Genomic DNA, 24,306 nt, shown 5'->3' on the forward strand with positions numbered 1-24,306 from the left:
AGGAGACAAAAGACCTGTATGCAGAACACTATAAGACACTGATGAAAGAAATTAAAGATGATACAAACAGATAGAGAGATATATCATGCTCTTGGATTGGAAGAATCAACACTGTGAGAATGACTATACTACCCAAAGCAATCTACAGATTCAATGCAATCCCTATCAAACTACCAATGGCATTTTTCACAGAAGTAGAACAAAAAAATTCACAATTTGTATGGAAACACAAAAGATCCCGAATAACCCAAGCAATCTTGAGAAAGAAAAATGGAGCTGGAGGAATCAGGCTCCCAATCTTCAGACTATAATACAAAGGTACAGTAATCAAGACAGTATGATACTGGCACAAAAACAGAAATATAGATCAATGGAACAGCATAGAAAGCCCAGAGATAAACCCACGCACATGTGGTCACCTTATTTTTGATAAAGGAGGCAAGAATATACAATGAGAAAAGACAGCCTCTTCAATAAGTGGTCCTGGGAAGACTGGACAGCTACATGTAAGAGAATGAAATTAGAACACTCCCTAACACCATATACAAAAATAAACTCGAAATGGATTAAAGACCTAAATGTAAGGCCAGACACTATAAAACTCTTAGAGGAAAACATAGGCAGAAAACTCTATGACATAAATCACAGCAAGATCCTTCTTGTCCCACCTCCTAGAGAAATGGAAATAAGAATAAAAATAAACAAATGGGACCTAATGAAACTTAAAAGCTTTTGCACAGCGAAGGAAACCATAAAGGCGAAGGTGAAAAGATAACCTTCAGGAAGGGAAGAAATATTTCCAAATGAAGCAAGTGACAAAGGATTAATCTCCATAATTTACAAGCAGCTCATGCAGCTCAATATCAAAAAAACACAATCCAAAAATGTGCAGAAGACCTAAGTAGATATTTCTCCAGAGAAGATATACAGATTGCCAACAAACATGTGAAAGGATGCTCAACATCACTAATAATTAGAGAAATGTAAATCAAAACTATAATGAGGTATCACCTCACACCAGTCAGAATGGCCATCATCAAAAATTCTACAAATAAACACTGGAGAGGGTGTAGAGAAAAGGGAACCCTCTTGCACAGATGGTGGAAATGAAAATTGATACAGCCACTATGGAGAACAGTATGGAGGTTCATTAAAAAACTAAAACTAGAACTACTGTATGACCCAGCAATCCCACTACTGTGCACATACACTGAGAAAACTATAATTCAAAAAGCGTCATGTACCACAATGTTCTTTGCAGCTCTATTTACAATAGCCAGGACACAGAAGCAACTACGTGTCCAGCAACAGACAAATGGATAAAGAAGATGTGGCACATATATACAATGGAATATTACTCAGCCATAAAAGGAAACGAAATTGAGTTATTTGTAGTGAGGTGGATGGACCTAGAGTCTGTCATACAGAGTGAAATAAGTCAGAAAGAGGAAAACAAATACCGTATGCTCACACATATGTATGGAATCTGAAAAAAAAAATGGTTCTGAAGAACCTAGGGGCAGGGCAGGAATAAAGAGGCAGATGTAGAGAATGGACTTGAGGACACAGGGAGGGGGAAGGGTAAGCTGGGATGAAGTGAGAGAGTGGCATGCACATATATACACTACCAAATGTAAAATCGGTAGCTAGTGGGAAGCAGCCAAATAGTAGAGGGAGATCAGCTCAGTGCTTTGTAACCACCTAGAGGGATGGAATAGGGAGGTGGGAGGGAGACACAAGAGGGAGGAGATATGGGGGTATATGTATTTGTATGGCTGATTCACTTTGTTATAAAGCAGAAACTAACACACCATTGTAGAGCAATTATACTCCAATAAATATGTTAAAAATTAATAAATAAAAGACCATCAGTATTTATATCATTGGGAATTACACCCTTGTGTGCTTCCAACACCAACAGAAATTCCAGCTTCCCAGAGCATCAGGGAAACTCTTATCCACAGACAGATCTGGAAATTCCCTAGTCTTGTTTTATCCAAACTTCCACATAACCCCCACCTTCAGGTACACAAATTACAGAGCCTAATGTAAAATGTAAATGGGGATCTCCTGTTCAAAAATTAGTAAGAATTTCCTGCTTGTAAAATCAAGACATTAAATCAAGCATGGGGCCTTCTAAGTGTGGTGCTCCATGTGATACCCCGATTATACACTTATGAGGCCGCCTATGTTTCCTACCTCAAACCCTTTCTTTATTCCTTAATACTGTTATCAGCAGTTTATCTGTAATTTACCTCTAGCCCCAATTTCTTCTCTTAATATTCAAAAAAATTCTTCTTACTCTAACTAAGTCTATTCTGTCCCCCATGGACACTGTCAGATCCCCATATCCCATATAACATAATGCCTGGGGATGGGGCAGGTGTCATCTGTACTCACCATTGCTTTCCCTTTTTAGAACTTTCTTTTCCTTCTTCAAAAATCCAGTTTCTTTCAATCCCACATCATCCATCTATACCACCTGGTTGTTTACATACCTCCCCCTTGTCCAGGCAACCCATGACACCTCACAGGTGCTCAAGAAATATGTGTTGAGAAAGTTAATAAGTGACTTGTGCAATCATTAAAAAAACAACAACAACAAAAAACGGTAGAATACAAATTCAACCTGCCAACTGCATAATAAGAGCCAGCATACTTTAAACAAAGTGCCTCTTTGGCCTGAATTACTCACAATATCTAGATATTTGCATTCAATATTCTATGTAAGTTTTGTCAGAAAACTGGCTGAAACATCGCCTGTTATGAAGCCAAGTTGGTATCTATACCCTGAATATTTATGATTATTCCTTTAAGAAGCCGGGAGCGGGGGAGATGAAGGAGTCACTTGATATGACTTCAAGGATAAATTCATGTTTATTTCAGAGTTTGCTGCTAGAATAAACAGAAAACCAGACCCTGTCTCTGCCTGGCGGGACTTGTGCCTGCACAGTGAGGATGCCTCTGCTCATTGCTTCCCAATGCTGTCCTCTTCTGGCAGAGCGTGCTCATTGCTAGAGCTGTGCGAAATGAGCCTGCTTGGAAAGAGAAAGGGAACTGGGGGCCAGAGACAGTGATACTATGAGAGGATGAAAATGAGGAAAAGGCAAATGTGGGAACAAAATGGGAAAAGCAGATTTATACCCCTCCTACCCTTTGTGTTCACTCACCCTCATTTTTCCTTTAGATGTCATCTTGTCCAGTGCCCTCCTGAACAAAAACAGAAAATTGTACACCTCTTCAGATTTTCTTTGCACCTACCTCAAGTTGCAGGGTTGGAAGAATAAATCCATGACCACCCTGGCCTCTGCCTTGTCATTGCCCCTTATCTTCCTTGCACACAAATCCTGCACATGCCCTTTGTCCTTGCTCAGCTGTTCCTCTCACTTGCTGTCCACTGTTGCTCTCCTAGATAATTTCCACACACAACAGGGCTGCTCTTGAGCCCCTCCCAAGCCTGCCTGTTTGCCCAGCTATATATGGGGACTGCTTCTAACCCTCTGTGCTAATGCTTTACTGCCTTCTGGATCTGGGTTCTTCATTTCTGGAAAATACCACATTGGTGACAGAAGTTGGGCAGGAAGCATGTTTAAAAAGAGAAAGAGAAATACCTTTATCCAGAACAAGTAACTCAGCTGTTAACTTTGAAAACTTCTTGTATGAATTGATCTCATAGTCTAAAGGCTCTGCACTTGTCTTTCCTGTGGTCAAGTCACCCATCAACATAAAGAATATAACAACATTGTAAATCAGCTATACTCTAATATAAAATAAAAATTAAATTTAGAAACACCCATAAAGGATATAGAGCTTCCCGCTGTGCTTCACCTGGAAAATGCTGATACTGGTATTATACAGAGTGTTCATCCCTGAGGCTGCTTACAGGGATATGGAGTAGATCACAGTTTCTGTAAGCTTCTTCCCTCGTGTGTCCTTTAGTATCCCTGCTGCCTCTACCTGTTCATCGTTTCAGGGCCAGCTCCGAACTCCCTCTGCCTTGAGGTCTTCATAAAGATGTCATTTCCCCCATCTGCTTTGGCTGCAGGAGTCAGAACCTGTGTACCACCACTTGTCAGTTACATGCAGTGCTGTGTTGTTCACTGATGCTTTACTGAAGCACATTTAACCATATACCTATGGTCTCTGGCATTCCAGGGTTTGCTAGCTGAAAAACCAGGATCTAAGTTGCTCATAGATGATGTCAGGAATCCCAGTCCTCTCCTCAGGTGCTTCTGAGGATTCCTGGAGACTCTGCACCTGCCTTGGCTGTTGCTTGCCATCTGTTGCTCCTGACTGCTGCTTGGGGGCTCCTTGTAGCTTTAAGGGCTTCCTTGGTCTGGTTGTCCATGTGTAGACATTGGCTCCTCTCTTATTTCACAGCTCCACCCCACACCCCAGCACAGCTAACAATAAGGCAAAGTGAAGGCTCGAAGATAACGTACAACATTAGAGTGCAGGAAAGGGACATTTAAAATTCGGCAGCAGTGACTGCTTCTCCTAAGTCCACCAGCCTTGTCCCAATGTAGGGCGCCCCCTACCTGCTGTCTTGCTGAGGTGCTGCTGTGGTTTCAGTCCCTCGTCACATAGGTGGGAGTTCCCCTTGACCTAGTTCTGAGCCCCAAACTCCAATTTCTTTTTTGTCAGTCTCTAACAAGAGGATGAAAAACCAGTGTACTCAATAATACTTCCTCAAAGTTGGAGCTTTGTCCACTGTAAAGGTGGCCATTCACATTCTTTTGCAAAACTGTTCTTCTTTGCCCCAGCTACCTTGTGATACTAAACTCAGGACTAAACTTTGCATATCAAAAATGCCTTTTAAAGTGTTTCCTCAAATAATAAAAAGAAAAAGCACAATTTTTCCTTCAAATATTGAATGCTGCTATTTCTGATATGTGAAAATGGCTATAATTTTTTAAAGTTTTATCTTTTGGGGGGCCTAATTTACCAAACTTGCCTGCCTTGATGGCAAGAATAATTTCTCGTCCTCTGAGGTTTATGTCCAAATATTGTCAATTTCCCACAAAAGGGAAAGTGGTCCCCTAACAAGAAGCCAGGAAGAGATTTGAGCTCATGCCAGAAAATCCTAATTATTCCCCCAAATCCCTGGTCACCTCTTCCTCCTGCTGTGGCAGTGAGAACACAATGTCCAGACCTCCTTGCACTCAGGTAGTCATGGGGCTGAGATTTAGCCCATGAATGTGAGTGAAATGATGAGCATTTCTTCTAGGCCGAATAGGTAACTCCATGCTCTTTTCTCCTCGTGGATGAGCTGAAAGGAGAGGACCTACCAGGGCAACTTGTGTGTCACATGTTGAAAGTGGCAGAGATTTCATGAGCCTGGGGCCCTGAATGATGTCACAAAGGAGGGACGCCTCACTATACTGCTCACTTGCCCAGGGCAAGAAATAAAATTCTGTCTTATTCAAGCCCTTAGAATATTTTGGTCTATTTGTTACAGCACTTAGCCTACCTTAATACAAGCTGTCCGTAGAAACCCTGTCAGAGGTGTCTCTACTCATGTGTGGAGTTAACAGAGGTCTATGTGGTGTGATGAGGGTCACTAACGGTCAAGGAGAGACCTGCTTCCCATGCCCATTGACTTCCATCCCAACATTTTGTCTAAAATTCCACCACATGGACTTCATTACTTTGGATATAGACATAATACTTCTAAGAAACTTTTTTAAAAATAACCATACCATCTGAGAGAGACAGAGCATCAAACCATCAACTTCCATGAACCCCTTAGCATGGATGACTTTCTCAAATTTCTTTCTAATGAAATAGCTAGTGAAAAGTCCAGAAAGGGACACAGGAAGAGAAATGTGGATGGGCAGACTAGGAGAGATGGAGGGATATCTAGAAGGTGGAGCACCTGAGTTTCTTCTCCAACAGAAACAGACGTCTGGACAGTCGTAGATAGAAGACAGGGCAGCAGGATCCTGGAGAAACCTTCATGGGGGTTGGGAGGAAAGAGTTCAGAAGGTTCAAAGATGGGAGATGAAGGCATTGAAGGGAAACTTCTTGCTTGATAATTCAGCTGAATGACGGTCCTCAAATCAGGTGCTTTTTCTACCCTTCCCCTACACTTTGAGCATGTTTCTTTGATGGTCCAGCCTACTTTTTAGATCCACACATGGCCCCTCAGAAAAGTCCTGCTAAAGATCATAAGAGAACGATGAGATTTGTTTAAGCCATATCTGCATTTTCAGTGCTCGGATATTTTCACTGTTTTTCAGCTAGTACCTTATTTAGAGATTCCCATAACAATAACCTTCTACCATTTCAGATTATACAGTTATTTTCTTTCTGCAGCTCGTGGAAAAGACAGACAGGTGGGTAGGACAAGGTCATGGGGTCATTGGCATGCAAAGTCAACTGCCAAGTAATTCAACTGCATTTGTCCACTCATTAGTTTTTAAACAAGTGTGTACATGTAACAGAATCCATTTTATGATTAAAAATATTAACAAAACATTAAAAATTTGCATCCATATTTTGTGCATATTGTAAAATAGCTGGGTATTTTGTGGGTAGCAAATCTTGGAGCCAGTTTTTGTTGGGCTATCTGGCCCTACTGAATTTGATTATGGTGCCTTCTCACTAATGCAAGCAGTGGAGGTGGCCGGTGTCCCACGTGGAGTTGAGGACTCTATCTCTCTGATCAGTAGAAGGTTTGGGGGTCCTACCCTATGCCACATACAGGTAACACCTTATTTTATTGTGCTTTGCTTTACTGTACTTTGCAGATGAGTTTTTGTTTTGTTTTGTTTGACAAAAGTTTGTGGCAACACTGCATCAAGTAAATCTATCAGCACCATTTTTCCAACAACACTTGCTCATTTCATGTCTCTCTGTCACATTTTGATAATTCTTTCAATATTTCAAATTTTTTAAATTATTATTATATTTGTTATAGTGATCTGCATTCAATGATCTTTGATGTTGCCATTGCAATTGTTTTGGCATTTTTTAGCAATAAAGCATTTTTTAAATTAAGGTATGTGTATTGCTTTTTTAGATATAATGCTACTGTCCACTTATAGACTACAGTGTAAACATAACTTTTCTATGCATGAGGAAACCAAAAAATTTCTGTGATTTGCTTTATTGTGATATTCACTTTATTGAGGTCATCTGGAAATGAACTCACAGTACCTCTGAGGTCTGCCTGTGGATGCTTCTTCTATTTGTTGTCTGTTGCTGCCACAACAAATTATTATAAACAATGGGTTAAACAACACACATTTATTTTCTTACAGTTTTGTAGGTCAGAAGTTCAACCCTGGACTCACCAGATAAAAACAAGTTGTTGGCAGGCTGTGATCCTTTCTGGAAGTTCCAGGGGAGAATGTTTCCTTGCTCATTCAGGTTGTTGGCAGAATCCAGTTCCTGTGGTTATAGGACTGAGGTTCCAGTTTCTTTGCTGGCTGTCTGCTGGGGATGCCCTTAACTTGGAGAGGTTTTTCTCTGGTCATTGCACATAGTTTCCTACATCTCAGAGCAAGCAACAGACTGTTGAATCCTTCTTATGCTGCCATCTCTCTCAAGCACCCTTTTTTCTTCTTATTCCACTATTAAGGACTCATGATTATACTGGGCCCACCTAGATAATCCGAGATACTCTCCCCATTACAAGGCCCAAAACCTTAACCACAATCTGCAAAGGTAGCATAACATGCAAGGTAACATATTCATAAGTTTGGAGAACTAGGGTATCAACATCTTTGGGGACATTATTTTGCCAAACACACTCTCAATTAAGTATTATCTGAAAACATTGGTCTATAGGTGATCAATATGAATCAATGATAGGACTTAGTCCCCATGATGCCTAGGCCAGGTTTCACTTTCTTACTTGCAGTTGGTTTATATCCATGCTGGCTTAATCTCAAGTTTCCAGAAGTAGAAATAAAAGGAATTATCAGACATACTCTGCAATCTTGTGCTCCCAGCACCTCTCCCCACATCCTTCATCCTCTTATACCCAAAAGAATAGTAGTTGAAATTTAGACCATTCAGATTCAACCTTAGTGGGGTTTCAACTAAGTTTGTCTGTGTGTGGAGGACATAAGACTTCATTATCCTTTACCCTACAGGTGTTATCTATTGAATATTTTTATAACAAAAATTTAAAAGAACTAAGCACAAAGTGTACCATCCTATGCTAAATTAACAGTGTTTTTCCTGGTGTAATTCTCTCTACACCATCCAATTTGGCCCCCACCGGAAACTCAACTGCCTCTCATGTGTGCTGTTTCTTCCAAGTGCAGGAAAACCTCATTTCCATCTCTGGCCACAGTGCTCACAGAGAGTGGGCAGGGCCAGCTGAAACAGGCACGGCCGTTTATGTGCACCAGACAGAGAGTCAGGAGGGAAGTAATAAATGATAAAGGAAGGTTGTCCATTGCCAGAGCAGGGAAAGGTTCCCACAGGGTTAGGGAAGGAAAGGGCTGAACTTCCTGACCTGACCTGGTATGGGATTAAAGCCATATGAGTTGGTTTAGATGAGGGTGTAAAGAAGAGATGCTGCTAATGTCAGAAGTACAGAGAGACCAAGGGCTGTTTTCAGGTTTTCAGGAGATGGAAGGCTTTGGATATCTGCCCTCTTTCTCTTCCCTGCTCGCAAATGGGTCTGCTTGTCAGTAGAAGCTTCTTTTTCTGTGAAGAGACTCAGGCCAATATCCCCCAAGCTGAAGCAGTGTCATCTGGGAGCCATCCTTGGAAATACTGGGACCCTACTTGGAAATACATCCAAGGCTGCCAGATGAGGAGAAGGTCCCACAACCTGAGGAGCTAGCTCCCACAACAGAGCTCGAACAGATCTCCATGCTTACTCACCAGAGGAGAGTCTCCCCATCCACATTCCTTAGTAGGACAGGCTTGTTCTGTCTCCAGTGTTCCCTTCTGATAAGACATGCCCCGCAACTTTGATGTGAATTTAATGTGTAAATGAGCATCAAGAAATCCTGGAATTCTTCCCATAACCTCAACTAAAGGGGAATTCAATAAAAGATTGTGCAGCACCAGTTGCCAGAGCAGAGAGGGAATTGTATTGTTGCCGATGCCTCTAATAACATCGCATCCCAAGCCAATACCTACCTGAGCCAGTATAAGAGATCCAAGTACCTTCATCTAGTATCTGCTCTTCATCACCTAGGAGACTATCTATGGGAACCATTACAAGATTCAGATTCAAAGCTCATGGATGTGCCAACCATTGTTAAAAAAATCATTTTCCTTTTTAGAGTAAAAAATCTGCACAGATGTGAACAAATTGGGGGGAGAGCAGTCGGCAGAGAGCAGGTGAGCTCTGTCCTATTAATGGTGAGACTTCAGTGACTTGCCTTGATGAAAGATAGGAGCTCTTGGATTGATGTCATTGTGACTGAACTTGCTTCAGATTTGATCCCCTGTAACGTTTCCAGGCCAGCTCGGATGGAGCTGGAGCTGGAGCCAGAAGTGGAAGTCCCACGGTCGGCACCTTGACATTCCTCAAGCTGTTCCCTGTGGAAGCACAGTTCTTACAAGAGCTCATCTTTTTCAACCGCTTCAAGAACTCAGATTTAATAATTCCTACAGATAAAACAGTTTTGTTTTGTTTTTCTCAGGCTTTGAAAGCAAAGGCCCACGAATCTCTCTTTATGACCCCAAATGGCCACTCATTTCAAAGTTGAGGCCAGAACTCTTGCTTTATTTCCCTTGCTGTCTGGCTTCTGAACATTAGCAGAATACAGAAGTGGCTTTTAAAACACAACACAGGGCCTCCCTGGTGGCGCAGTGGTTGAGAGTCCGCCTGCCGATGCAGGGGACACGGGTTCGTGACCCCGTCCGAGAAGATCCCACATGCCGCGGAGCGGCTGGGCCCGTGAGCCATGGCCTCTGAGCCTGCGTCCGGAGCCTGTGCTCCGCAACGGGAGAGGCCACAACAGTGAGAGGCCCGCATACCGCAAAAAAATAAATAAATAAAAAACACACAATGCAGTTCAAACTTTTGTTATCACCTCGGTTTAAGATAAACCCAGACCAGCAGCCAAACTGCAAGCATGCTAAAATTCCCATTTGCCTTAGTTACTAAACATTGTACAAAATTGACATTTGTCAGATCATTTGTGTTGAAGTTAATCTTATTAATGGTGGTATCTAGCACACAAATGGCAATGGATAAGACTATGGGCTTGGAAGTCCAACAGTCCTGAGTTTGCTTCCTGACTCCAACCCTTAACTCAAGTCCAGTGTGACCTTGAATTTGCTACTTTAGTCTAAGTATTAGTTTCCTCACGTATAAAAGAAGGATACTATCTACTTGTAGGGTTGATGTGAGATTTATATAAACTGATATATAGGAAGCACTAGGCACAGTGCCTGACCCACAGTACACTCACTACACATTAGATGTTGTTGTCATTTTTTTAACAAAATAAAAGAACAAACCATCAGGTATGAGTCATTAAAGGCTATCCTTTACAAGATGCTAATCTTATTTGGGGATATCTAAAAGACTTTTTAAGAAGTTCATCTCTTGCTTCCTTTGGAACAGGCAGGAAAACCCAAATAATTAGCACCGTGATCCTAACCTAACCTTTTATAACCTGCAGATTATGACCAAATTATTAGGTCTAATAAATTTGCTTGTATAATTTGGAGTTAACTGTGCTGTGTAAGGTCATGAATGCAAGGTTTGCAGGAACCTACCTGGTGGATCCAAAATGGTGCTGAAAGTCAGACATAAAATGAACAAAGATCTCAAGCAAAACCGCTGGGAGTCCAGGCAAAGCAGCGCTGCCCCGGGGTGGGGGGGTGCAGAATTTCCTGGGCAGAGCACCTCCCTGGCCCTGGCCTCCTCCCAGGAGTCCCGACTCTCTGAATACACATTCAAGGACTCAAATCCAGAGCAGCTTCACAATCCATGTACTGTGCGTGGCCCTTGGGTAGGGAGGCACAGGACTTCCAGGCAGGCTTTTAGAGCTCCACAATAAAACACCTATAAGCCCCTAGGAGGGCAGAGAGAACTCTTGCTGGACCTCTTCTATAGGAGGAGGGAGCTAGCTTCCACCCATGTGATGAATCACATCACAGCAATCTCCCAACATATGAGGTTGGCACTGATGCTGAATTTTCCTTGTAGCATTTTTCACTATTAGTAAGGGAGCATGAATTCTGTGTGCTTCTAGTACTTTAAGTCCTTAGCTCTTCTTTTGTATGTGTCTCCTGTTGAACAATTTTATAGAGAAAAGAAGATTCCCGGTCACTAACTCAATTAAAAACATTTCCCTGGATCAGAAATAGCAGGGAGTGGCACATTATTTCAGAAAGCACAGGGATGGGAGGGAATCCAGTTTTTCTCGGGAACTAAAGAGTTGCCTGAAGTCACCACCCAAAGTCTCTGTTCACTGAATAATAGTCCTAAGTGTGAGGTTCAGAATCTTGTTCAGGAAATCAGACCAGAAGAAAAACAGCAACAACTGGCTCTGAAATTTCCTGGAGATAAAAATGCCAGCTCTGATGAGGGGTGGCCACGTGTAATTCTGCCTGACAACCGTGTGACATGCGAGGCCCTGGCATGCCAAGGCACACACACGCAGCTGCACGCTAAAAGCAGTGACACAGTGGTCGCACCAGGCCCCCAAAGCACTGAGCTGGGCGTCTCGTGCTCGATGGCCTTTGGTCAATTCCACTTTTCCTTGTTTCCTCTCCTCCCCTCCTTTTCCTCCTCCCCGTCATATCCCAGCTCTTTCCAAAGGATTTAATTCCTGCAACTATTTCGTAGGGAGAAAGAGCTTTACTTGGCGACTTTTGGTTTACAGGATCGTTGGTGAACAATCAGTCTGTCTGGCAGGAAGGTACGCCCACAAATATTACAGGGAACCAACTGGCTCTGGGCACTTTTCCAAGCAGCTTCGTTTAAGGCATCAAGATCATAGAAACCCTTGGCTGAAAAGTTAAAGAAAAACAGAGGAGAAAAAAAAAGAAGAACAAAAAATAAAAGAAAAAGAAAATGGGAAAATGGATCAGTTTTCATTCTGGAGAACCATGCTCTACTTTTTATGGAAAGTATTTTCAGGAAATACCTGTTGACTGAGGCTTTTAAACAAATCGTATTACTTTTGCCAAAAAAAAAAAAAAGTGCTGCTCGGTCTTTTAAGGGTTGAGAACCGTTAGCTCGGAACTAGAGGTTTTTCAGTCCTCAGATTTTAAAAAGGGGAAGACATTGTTTTATGTGTTGTGATATGCATGCTTCACTAATTATTAACATCTTTGCTTACACATTATTATCTTGCAAATATAACTTTTGGCTTTCTTTCAGTTGACTCTAAATATAAGCTTACAAAAGGAAAAGAACATTTATTTGAATTTTCTTCTCCTGTAATCCTTCAGTGGAATGTTTTTAGAGGACATAACTGACAGTTGAGAGTGAATTTGAGATGAATTATATCCTAAAACTTTATCATCTCTTTATGGCCGTAAACTCAGAGATTCTTTAAGTAATTAAAGTGAAGAATGCAAACAGAATAGTTCATCTGATGAAAAAAAGCGTCCTTAAGAAAACAACAAAGGCAGCTGAGAGATATATAATCTCCATTGGCAGAGCACAGGAAAAAAGGCATATGGGTTTATTTTAGAGAAACAGTGTGGGATTTAACTTTAATAAACCTTATTTAAATAGAATGGCTTTAGTACATTAAATTGACTATGTCTTAGAATTGCCCAAAATAGGCCCCCCAAAATGTAGCCAGGCATGCAAAAATATATCACATAGTTTTTAAAAAATTATTTTCACAGCATATATTTCTTCACTAAAGCCCAGGCAATACCCATATGACTTCTGTCTAGTGGTTCACACAAACATAGCAAACCTTAGATTCTTTAACAAGCTTACTCATGTTCTTTTTCTTTTATTTTTTTCTCCGTGGGAAATTAAACTCCAGCACAACAGGACAACCTAGTATTTCTCCCTTGGATAAAGGAAGTGTCACTTTCCATGCAGGATATGAATGTGTATATATATATATATATATATATATATATATTTTTTTTTTTTTTTTTTTTTTTTTTTTTTTTGCGGTACACGGGCCTCTCACTGTCGTGGCCTCTCCCACTGTGGAGCACAGGCTCCGGACGTGCAGGCTCAACGGCCATGGCTCACGGGCCCAGCCGCTCCACGGCATGTGGGATCTTCCCAGACCGGGGCACGAACCCGTGTCCCCTGCATCGGCAGGCGGACTCTCAACCACTGTGGCACCAGGGAAGCCCTGAATGTATATTTTGAGTGCTTTAAAAGCAGTTTAAAAAGGAATGGCACTGACTTTCTCCTTACTCATATGAGTTTTAATATGGACTCAAAAATTCCAGAGTATTCACTGATTCTCAGTTGAAGATGATTCATCACATTTCTAAAAGTTTTAGGGCTTGTACTTTGGATCTGGAGGAAGGGCTATTTGAATCCTATGACTACAGTAAGTCCACGGGATGGAAATGTTCATGAGAATTCTCTTTGCCTAGAGAGGAAGGGCAACTTCGGAAATAACAAAAGCATAGAGCCAAGAGAAAAATTGCAGAAAGTGCAATTATAAGGATCTGCCTTTTCCATCTGTAGCCAATAACAGAATGGCGAACACTCCAGGGCTTCCAAACCAGTCGTTTCTCTCACCTCTTCTAGAATTGTGATAAGCATGCTCAAGCAGAGAAAGTGATAAAGATCAGAAGTGAAGGAAATAGATTTTTGACACCAAATGAGAAATGATGGGAAGACAGTCTCAAAGAGGTGAACAATTTCTTTGTGAGCAAATATTCTAATTTCAGTAGATGGATATTTTCATCTTGAGCTCTTTTCCCACCTTTTTCATGCAGAGTCTTCCTTTAGGCAAGGACTGTGAATAGTTGGGTTCTAGCAGCCTTTAGAACTTTATCATGACAATCTCGATTCCACTCTGTGGGTTGTTAAAAAAAAGTCTCTTTGGGTCACATCTCTAACAAGAGTACTTTGGGCTAACTGATACTAAATGACCTCCAAGGTACCTATGGTTACATAAAGAAAATCAATTAATTGAATGATTCTCTTAAAACCAAGAATAGTTTTCCTTTGAGGGGAATCAGGAGATCAACTGAGAAAATGACAATGGCAGATGATGAGCAAGTCTGAGCTTGTATGGCAAACACACTCTCTGAACTACTTCTTTCTCACCCTAAATGAGTCAGTATAAGGCTCTGTAATGCGACCACACATGGCAGTTTATGAAGTTCCAGTGTCAGCCTGTGCAGTGTTTTACAAAGTATTCATTGCAAAATTTTTAAAATCTGGACATTTCATATAGAAGTCTAGATTTCCAGTTTCTTTTGTATTATTGAAAGGTACATCACAGTAAATTTAAGGCTAAATTTCTTAAGTGTAACACCAGCTGGAACTGGATAGCAGCTGTCTCCTTTAGAAAGGCAGTGTTGGGCTTCCCTGGTGGCGCAATGGTTGAGAGTCCGCCTGCTGATGCAGGGGACACGGGTTCGTGCCCTGGTCTGGGAGGATGCCACATGCCGCGGAGCGGTTGGGCCCGTGAGCCATGGCCACCGAGCCTGTGCCTCCGGAGCCTGTGCTCCGCAACGGGAGAGGCCACAACAGTGAGAGGTCCGCGTACCGCAAAAAAAAAAAAAAGAAAGGCAGTGCTCTCCCACTCATAGTCTCCACCTTCCCTTTTTCCACACACGGACAAATTTATTCAATTGTGTATCCTGACTAGCAGACCCTATAAGCATTTCACTTTGGTACCCCCACTCTTTGAACACTAAAACACATTCATATTTGAAAACATGTTTCCAGATGTCCCCAAAGGTTTTTTAAGCTACAAAGTTTTAAAGATTTGTGTTTGATAATATATGAAAGCAACTTTTGGGAAATATAGCAAATACCAGTGAGTCCCTCTCCTTGTACAGTTTGCCAGGATATAGTATCTTTATGTCTCAGCATCTGAAGACAACACTTTGGTCAGGTATTCTGGAACTGTTTTTTCTATTTGGCTGTAGCCAAGACAGTAAATGTTGCTGATTTCAGTTACCTGAACAAGTAATAAAAGAATACCTCTACTCTTTTAAGTTTACAGGGAAAAGTCTTCCCTTATACACTCAAGTCTTTTTTTCCAAAAACTTACCAGTAATGGTCCCGACTTCTGGCTTTTTCGGTTCTGGTCTCCTTAGCTCTTTAGGCAACAAGTTGTTTTCATTATGCCATTTTTTCAGACATTGTGGCTCATGGATGACAATTGATTTTGTTCCATATTCACGACCACAAATGTAGCAAACAACTGTTGGTGGATGCCTTATCATTGTTGGCTGCAAGTAATACAAAATATCTGTTAGATAAAGTTCAGGTTTGGAAATTATACTTTTAAATTATAATACATTTAAATTAGCTAGAAAAATCAGTAAATTTTTAAAAGAGTCTAACCATTCTGGTGAGTTTAACCTTTCTGGCAGTTAAGAGAATAAACTATACTACCTGGGTGATTGAGGTGGGGGGTAAGGATGTTGGTTTGGGAGGAGGACAGGAAATGAAGAAGAGCTAACCAGAATTTTACATATTGGTACTTTATAAAAGTTATTTTCTCATTGAATAAATAGTGATTGATTGTCTTCTGACTTTTCTCCATGCTGAGAGAATACAAAGATAAATCAGGTATGAATCATCCTCTCAGTACATCAATATGACTGAGGAATAAAGTAATTAATGTCCTAACTGGCACAGAGAGAGTTTTTAACAGACACTGTTGTGCTCTCTCGCATTCCTTCATGTATAAAATTTCTGCTGCACCTGCGAGTCTCTGCCTTTTTTGATCTGCAGTAGACTCCGCTTATAGGCAGGACAACTAATCAATTACACTTGGGAGTTGGTGGATAAAGACCCAGCTTGCTCACTTAGGCTGTTTCCATACAGTGCTCCAGAAGTCCCCAGTGGGACTGTATCACAGTTACTCATTAACACACTATGTAGACTTCCTTCTTTTCCCTGTCTCTCCTCCCACTACTTTTATTGGGGTTCCTGAGATCACCTCCCCCCAGACTACTTGAACTCAAATCCTTTTCTTAACGTTTGTTTCTGGGAGAACCAAATCTAAGGAAGAGTTAAGGATATAACCCTTCTGTCTAGGATATAGAACATTACAAGAAACATTTTTCCCACCTAAACAATGAGAACAAATCAGATAGCCTGCAGAAACATAATTTTTGAGCCTATTAGATACTCAAAGTTGCAAGGTAAACTAATGAACTAAAAGGACTGCCTCAGTTTGAGGGTGGATCAGCAGAAACAAGAGAACAACTCCCACCCTCCAACTTTACATGAATTAGAAACAACATTTGTCTGCCACAGAGATAAGGGCAGGACAGCTGAGTGTGAACCATTCAGAGGTGCAGCATACAGGTCCTGTCTATAGAAACTTTCCCACCCACTGGGTCTTGCACCTAGTAATAGAGGGTGACAGTCCAACACTGGAGAGAGTCAGGAGCATTGAGATCAACGCTTACCAATTCAGGAACATAGGGCTTGCCTAAATGTGACGGTAAAGCTGGAGAATTAGGCCATGTGCTAGTCCCAGATAAGAGCAGTATACTGCTGGGGAGGCTTGGGAGCACTAAGAGGGAAACCCCCTCTGTTGCAGGCATGTAGAGTCCACAGGAGTCTAAAGGTGTAGTAGAAGAACCAGGAGGAGACCTTTGGCTCCAGGCCTTACACTAAGTACAAAGCACGGGCAGTTTACCATGGAGGAATTTAAAGCCTATAATGCATTGAACATAACTAAAAATGACATATCTGAGAAGCTCAGAGAAATCCGAGCAAGATGAACAAAAAAACAGAACTAGATATGTACTAGTAAAACTGCTAAGAACCAAAGATAAGCTTGAAAGCTCTCAAACAGAAACAATACATACAAGGGAATAAGGAAACGATAAGAATTTCAGGTGACTTCTCATCAGAAAAAAAAAAAAAAAGAAGAACAGGAAACAAGAGAATGACATTTTAAAAATGCTTAAAGGGAAAAATTATCAAGTCATTTCAAAATTCCACAGTCAGTAAGAATACCTTTCAAAAATGAAGGTGAAATAAAGACTTTTTTTTTTTTTGGCTGCACCGTGTGGCATGCATGCAGAACTTCCCTGACCAGGGATCCAACCCATGCCCCTTGCAGTGGAAGCACAGAGTCTTAACCACTGGACCACCAGGGAAGTCCTAAAGATGTCTTTATCTAGACAAAAGGTGAAAGAATTTCCTCAGCAGAGTTGATTTACAAGAAATGTTAAAAGACATTATAAATGCTGTAGGAAAATATCAGCTAGAAATCTGGTTCTGCAAGAAGGAATGGAAAAACACTATAAAATGCAAATAGGTCAATAAATTAAAACACTCTTTTAAAAAATGTTTCTAATTTTTGTACATATATATGACAAAATCACTTTAGACCATGGGCTCTTTAAAGAAAAATAATAACAAAAGAAAATGGAGTTTATATTCTCTAATGTGTAAAGTTATAGTAAACAAGAGCATAAATTGTAGGGATGAAAAACTGGAAATAGATTGTCATAGAATTCTTATATTTTTCTTGAAGTAATTTTTAAACATAGAATGTGATATGCTATGTTTTAGCCTCTATAATAACCACTAAAGTACAAAGTCATGCCAAGAGGAATAACTAAAAAGTCAATGAGAAGAGAGAATAATTTTTAAAAATTGATGAGTTAACCGTCCCCCAAAGAAATATAGGAAAAGAGGAACAGAGGATTAAAAGAAAAGGCAAGGAGAGGACCTTCAAGATGGTGGAGGAGTATGACGTGGAGATCACCTTCCTCCCCACAAATACATCAAAAATACATCTACATGTGGAACAACTCCTACAGAACACCTACTGAATGCTGGCAGAAGAAATCAGACTTCCCAAAAGGCAAGAAGCTCCCTACGTATATGGCTGTGTGGCTGACAGGGTCTTGGTACTCTGGTCAGGTGTCAGGCCTGAGCCTCTGAAGTGGGGAAGCCAAGTTCAGGACATTGTTCCACCAGAGACCTCCCAACCCCAAGTAATATCAAAGGGCAAAAACTCTTCCAGAGATCTCCATCTCAACACTAAGACCCAGCTCCACTCAACGACCAGCAAGCTACAGTGCTAGACAGTCTATGCCAGACAACTAGCAAGACAGGAACACAAACCCACCCATTAGCAGAGAGGCTGCCTAAAATCATAATAAGTTCACAGACAGCCTAAAACACACCACCGGACGTAGTCTTGCCCACTAGAAAGACAAGATCCAGCCTCATCCACCAGAACACATGCACCAGTTCCCACCACCAGGAAGCCTACAAAACCCACTGAACCAACCTTATCCCCTGAGAGCAGACATCAAAAACAACAGGAACTACGAACCTGTAGCATGTGAAAATGAGACCCCGAACACAGTAAGCTAAGCAAAAAGAGAAGACAGAGAAACACAGAGCAGATGAAGGAGCAAGATAAAAACCCACCAGACCTAACAAATGAAGAGGAAATGGGCAGTTTACCTGAAAAAGAATTCAGAGTAATGATAGTAAGGATGAGCCAAAATCTTGGAAATAGAATAGAGAAAATGAACGTTTAACAAGGACCTAGAAGAACTAAAGAGCAAACAAACAATGATGAACAACACAATAAATGGAATTTAAAATTCTCTAGAAGGAATCAATAGCAGAATAACTGAGGCAGAAGAACGGATAAGTGACCTGGAAGATAAAATAGTGGAAATAACTACAACAGAGCAGAATAAAGAAAAAAGAATGAAAAGAATTGAGGACAGTTTCAGTGACATCTGGGACAACATTAAACACACCAGCATTAGAATTATAGGGGTCCCAGAAGGAGAGAAAAAGAAAGGGATGAGAAAATATTTGAAGAGACTATAGTTGAAAACTTCCCTAATAGGGGAAAGGAAATAGTCAGTCAAGTCCAGGAAGCACAGAGCGTCCCATCCAGGATAAATCCAAGGAGAAACACACCAAGACACATATTAATCAAGGTATCAAAAATTAAATACAAAGAAAAAATATTAAAAACAGCAAGGGAAAAACAACAAATAACATACAAGGGAATCCCCATAAGGTTAACAGCTGATCTTTCAGCAGAAACTCTGCAAGCCAGAAGGGAGTGGCAGGATATATTTAAAGTGATGAAAGGGAAAAATTTACAAACAAGGTGACTCTACCAAGCAAGGATCTCATTCAGATTCGAGGGAGAAATTAAAACCTTTACAGAGAAGCAAAAGTTAAGAGAATTCAGCACCACCAAACCAGCTTTACAACAAGTGCTAAAGGATCTTCTCTAGGCAGGAAACACAAGAGAAGGAAAAGACCTACAAAAACAAACCCAAAACAATTAAGAAAACGGTAACAGGAACATACATTTGGATAATTACCTTAAGTGCAAATGAATTAAATGCTCCAACCAAAAGACACAGACTGGATGAATGGATACAAGAAGAAGACCAGTATATATGCTGTCTACAAGAGACCCACTTCAGACCTAGGGACACATACAGATTGAAAGTGAGGGGATAGAAAAAGATATTCCATGCAAATGGAAATCAAAGGAAAGCTGAAGTAGCAATTCTCATATCAGACAAAATAGACTTTAAAATAAAGACTATTACAAGAGACAAAGAAGGACACTACATAATGATCAAGGGATCGATCCAAGAAGATATAACAATTGTAAATATTTATGCACCCAACATAGGAGCACCTCCATACGTAAGGCAAATGCTAATGGCCACAAAAGGGGAAATCAACAATAACACAATCATAGTAGGGGACTTTTAACACCCCACTTTCACCAATGGACAGATCATCCAAAATGAAAATAAATAAGGAAACACAAGCTTCAAATGATATATTAACAAGATGGGTTTAATTGATAGTTATAGGACATTCCATTAAAAAACAACAGAATACACTTTCTTCTCAAGTTGTCATGGAACATTCTCCAGGATAGATCATACCTTGGGTCACAAATCAAGCCTTAGTAAATTTTTTTTTTTTGCAGTACACGGGCCTCTCACCATTGTGGCCTCTCCCATTGCAGAGCAAGGCTCCGGACGCACAGGCTCAGTGGCCATGGATCACGGGCCTAGCCACTGCGGCATGTGGGATCTTCCTGGACTGGGGCACAAACCCGTGTCCCCTGCATCGGCAGGCGGACTCTCAACCACTGCGCCACCAGGGAAGCCCAAACCTTGGTAAATTTAAGAACACTGAAACTGTAACAAGTATCTTTTCTGACCACAGTGCTATGAGACTAGATATCAATTAAAGGAAAAAAAAAACTGTAAAAAATACAAACACATGGAGGCTAACCAATACACTAATAAATAACAAGAGATCACTGAAGAAATCAAAGAGGAAATAAAAAAATACCTACAAACAAATGACAATGAAAACACAATGGCTCAAAACTTAGGATGGGATGCAGCAAAAGCAGTTCTAAGAAGGAAGTTTATAGCAATACAATCCCACCTCAAGAAACAAGAAACATCTCAAATAAACAACCTAACCTTACACCTAAAGCAATTAGAGAAAGAAGAACAAAAGAACCCCAAAGTTAGCAGAAGGAAAGAAATCATAAAGATCAGATCAGAAATAAATGAAAAAGAAATGAAAGAATGATAGCAAAGATCAATAAAACTAAAAGCTGGTTTTTGAGGACATAAAAAAGTACTGATAAACCATTAGCCAGACTCACTGAGAAAAAAAGGGAGAAGACTTAAATCAATAGAATTAGAAATGAAAAAGGAGAAGCAACAACTGTCAGTGCAGAAATACAAAGGTTCATGAGAGATAACTACAAGCAACTGTATGCCAATAAAATGGAAAACCTGGAAGAAATGGACAAATTCTTAGAAAAGCACAACCTTCCGAGCCTGATCCAGGAAGAAATAGAAAATACAAACAGACCAATCACAAGCATTGAAATTGAAACTGTGGTTAAAACTCTTCCAACAAACAAAAGCCCAGGACCAGATGGCTTCACAGGCAACTTCTATCAAACATTTAGAGAAGAGGTAACACCTATCTTTCTCAAATTCTTCCAAAAGTTTGGAGGAACATTCCCAAACTCATTCCACGAGGCCACCTTCACCCTGATACCAAACCAGACAAAGATGTCACAAAAAATGAAAACTACAGGCCAATATCACTGATGAACATAGATGCAAAAATCCTAAAAAAATACTAGCAAACAAAATCCAACAGACATTAAAAGGATCATACACCATGATCAAGTGGGGTTTATCCCAGGAATGCAAGGATTCTTCAATATATGCAAATCAATAAGTGTGATACACCATATTGACAAACAGAAGAATAAAAAGGATAAGATCATCTCAATAGATGCAGAAAAAGTGTTCAACAAAATTCAACACCCATTTATGATAAAAACTCTCCAGAAAGTAGGCGTAGAGGAAACTTACCTCAACATAATAAAGGCCATATATGACAAACCCACAGCCAACATTGTTCTCAATGGTGAAAAACTGAAACCATTTTCCCTGAGATCAGGAAAAAGACAAGGTTACCTACCCTCACCAGTATTATTCCACATAGATTTGGAACTTTTAGCGAGAGCAATCAGAGAAGAAAAAGAAATAAAAGGAATCCAAATCGGCAAAGAAGAAGTAAAGCTGTCACTGTTTGCAGATGACATGATACTATACACAGAGAATCCTGAAGATGCTACCTGAAAACTACTAGAGCTAATCAGTGAAGTTGGTAAAGTAACAGGACACAGAATTAATGCACAGAAATCTCTTGCATTCCTATACACTATTTGAAAGAGAAATTAAGGAAACACTCCCATTTACCATTGCAACAAAAGGAATAAAATACCTAGGAAAAAACCTACTGATGAAAGAAATTAGAGATGATACAAACAGATAGAGAGATATACCATGTTCTTGGATTGGAAGAATCAACATTGTGAAAATGACTCTACTACCCAAAGCAATCTACAGATTCAACACAATCCCTATCAAATTACCAATGGCATTTTTCACAGAACTAGAACAAAAAATTTCACAATTTGTATGGCAACACAAAAGACCCCGAATAACCATGCAATCTTGAGAAAGAAAAACTGAGCTGGAGGAATCAGGCTCCCTGACTTCAGACTATAATTCAAAGCTACAATAATCACGACAGTATAGTACTGGCACAAAAACAGAAATATCAATCAGTGGAACAGGATATAAAGCCCAGAGATCAACCATGCACATATGGTCACCTTATCTTTGATAAAGGCAAGAATATACAATGGAGAAAAGAAAGTCTCTTCGATAAGTGGTGCTGGGAAAACTGGACAGCTACATGTAAGAGAATGAAATTAGAACACTCCCTAACACCATACACAAAAATAAACTTAAAATGGATTAAAGACCTAAGTGTAAGGCCAGATACTATAAAACTCTTAGAGGAAAACATAGGCAGAACACTCTATTACATAAATCACAGCAAGATTCATTTTGACCCACGTCCTAGAGAAATGGGAATAAAAATAAAAATAAACAAATGGGACCTAATGAAACTTAAAAGCTTTGGAACAGCAAAGGAAACCATAAGCAAGACAAAAGACAACCCTTAGAATGGGAGAAAATATTTGCTAATGAAGCAACTGACAAAGGATTAATCTACAAAATATACAAGCAGCACATGCAGCTCAATACCAAAAACACAAACAATCCAATGCAAAAATGGGCAGAAGACCTAAACAGACATTTCTCCAAAGAAGATATACAGATTGCCAACAAACACATGAAAGGATGCTCAACATCACTAATCATTAGAGAAATGCAAATCAAAACTACAACACGGTATCACCTCACACCGGTCATAATGGCCATCATCAAAAAATCTACAAACAATAAATGCTGGAGAGGGTGTGGAGAAAAGGGAACCCTCTTGCACTGTTGGTGGGAATGTAAATTGATATAGCCGCTATGGAGAACAGTATGGAGGTTCCTTAAAAACCTAAAAATACAACTACCATATGACCCAGCAATCCCACTAGCGGGCATATTCCCTGAGAAAACCATAATTCAAAAAGCATCATGTACCATAATGTTCATTACAGCTCTATTTACAATAGCCAGGACATGGAAGCAACCTAAGCGTCCACTGACAGATGCATGGATAAAGAAGATGTTTATATATCTTATATAAACATATATACAATGGAATATTGTATATATATTCAATATTCCATATATACAATGGAATATTACTCAGCCATAAAAAGAAACAAAATTGAGTTATTTGTATTGAAGTAGATGGACCTAGAGTCTGTCATACAGAGTGAAGTAAGTCAGAAGGAGAAAAACAAATACCATATGCTAACACATATATATGGAATCTAAAAAAAAAAAAAAAAAAAAAAAAGATAAAAAAAGGTTCTGAAGAACCTAGGGGACAGGACAGGAATAAAGACGCAGATGTAGAGAATGGACTTGAGGACACGGGGAGGGGGAAGGGTGATCTGGAATAAAGTGAGAGAGTGGCATATATACACTCCCAAATGTAAAATAGATAGCTAGTGGGAAGCAGCCACATAGCATAGGGAGGTCAGCTCAGTGCTTTCTGTTCACCTAGAGGGGTGGGATAGGGAGGGTGGGAGGGAGGGAGACGCAAGAGGGAGTGTATATGGGGATATATGTATATGTATAGCTGACTAACTTTGTTATACGGCAGAAACTAACACACCATTGTAAAGCAATTATACTCCAATAAAAATGTTAGAAAAATAAAACCCCACAATGAGGTACCACACCTTACATCATTAAAAATGGCCATCATTAAAAAGTCTACAAATAACAAATGCTGAAGAGGGTGTGGAGAATAGGAACCCTCCTACCCTGTTGGTGGGAATGTAAATTGGTGCAGCCACTATGGAGAACAGTATGGAGGTTCCTCAAAAAACTAAAAATATAGTTGCCATATAATCCAGTAATCCCACTCCTCATCGTATATCCAGAAAAAAACCTCCATAATTTGAAAAGATACATGCACCCCTATGTTCATAACAGCACTATTTTCAATAGCCAAGACACAGAAACTATCTTAATGTTCATCAACAGAAGAATGGATAAAGAAGATGTGGTATATATATATATACATATATATATATATATACATACACACACACACATGCACATGTGCGCGCATGCACACACACACACACACACACAATGGAATATTACTCAGCCATAAAGAAGAATGAAATAATGCCATTTGCAGCAACATGGATGGACCTAGAT

The 24,306-nt window shown here is 40.1% G+C and overlaps 1 protein-coding gene across 3 annotated transcripts in view; it reads right to left on the minus strand.

The window, feature by feature from the left end:
- The window catches only part of LOC132422128 (zinc finger protein 474), a 125,981-nt gene that overhangs the window by 49,036 nt on the left and 52,639 nt on the right, over positions 1-24,306 (minus strand). For 2 of the 3 annotated variants that reach the window (XM_060006970.1, XM_060006969.1), the window contains exon 3: positions 15,141-15,321. In XM_060006970.1, the coding sequence (XP_059862953.1) occupies positions 15,141-15,321 (181 nt within the window). Of the gene's footprint in view, positions 1-11,782; positions 11,935-15,140; positions 15,322-24,306 lie in introns of those variants that run through there. The other variant, XM_060006968.1, reaches the window with a different exon arrangement.

The sequence above is a fragment of the Delphinus delphis genome, chromosome 3 (genome assembly GCF_949987515.2).
Source record: "Delphinus delphis chromosome 3, mDelDel1.2, whole genome shotgun sequence".
NCBI classification, from domain to species: domain Eukaryota; kingdom Metazoa; phylum Chordata; class Mammalia; order Artiodactyla; family Delphinidae; genus Delphinus; species Delphinus delphis.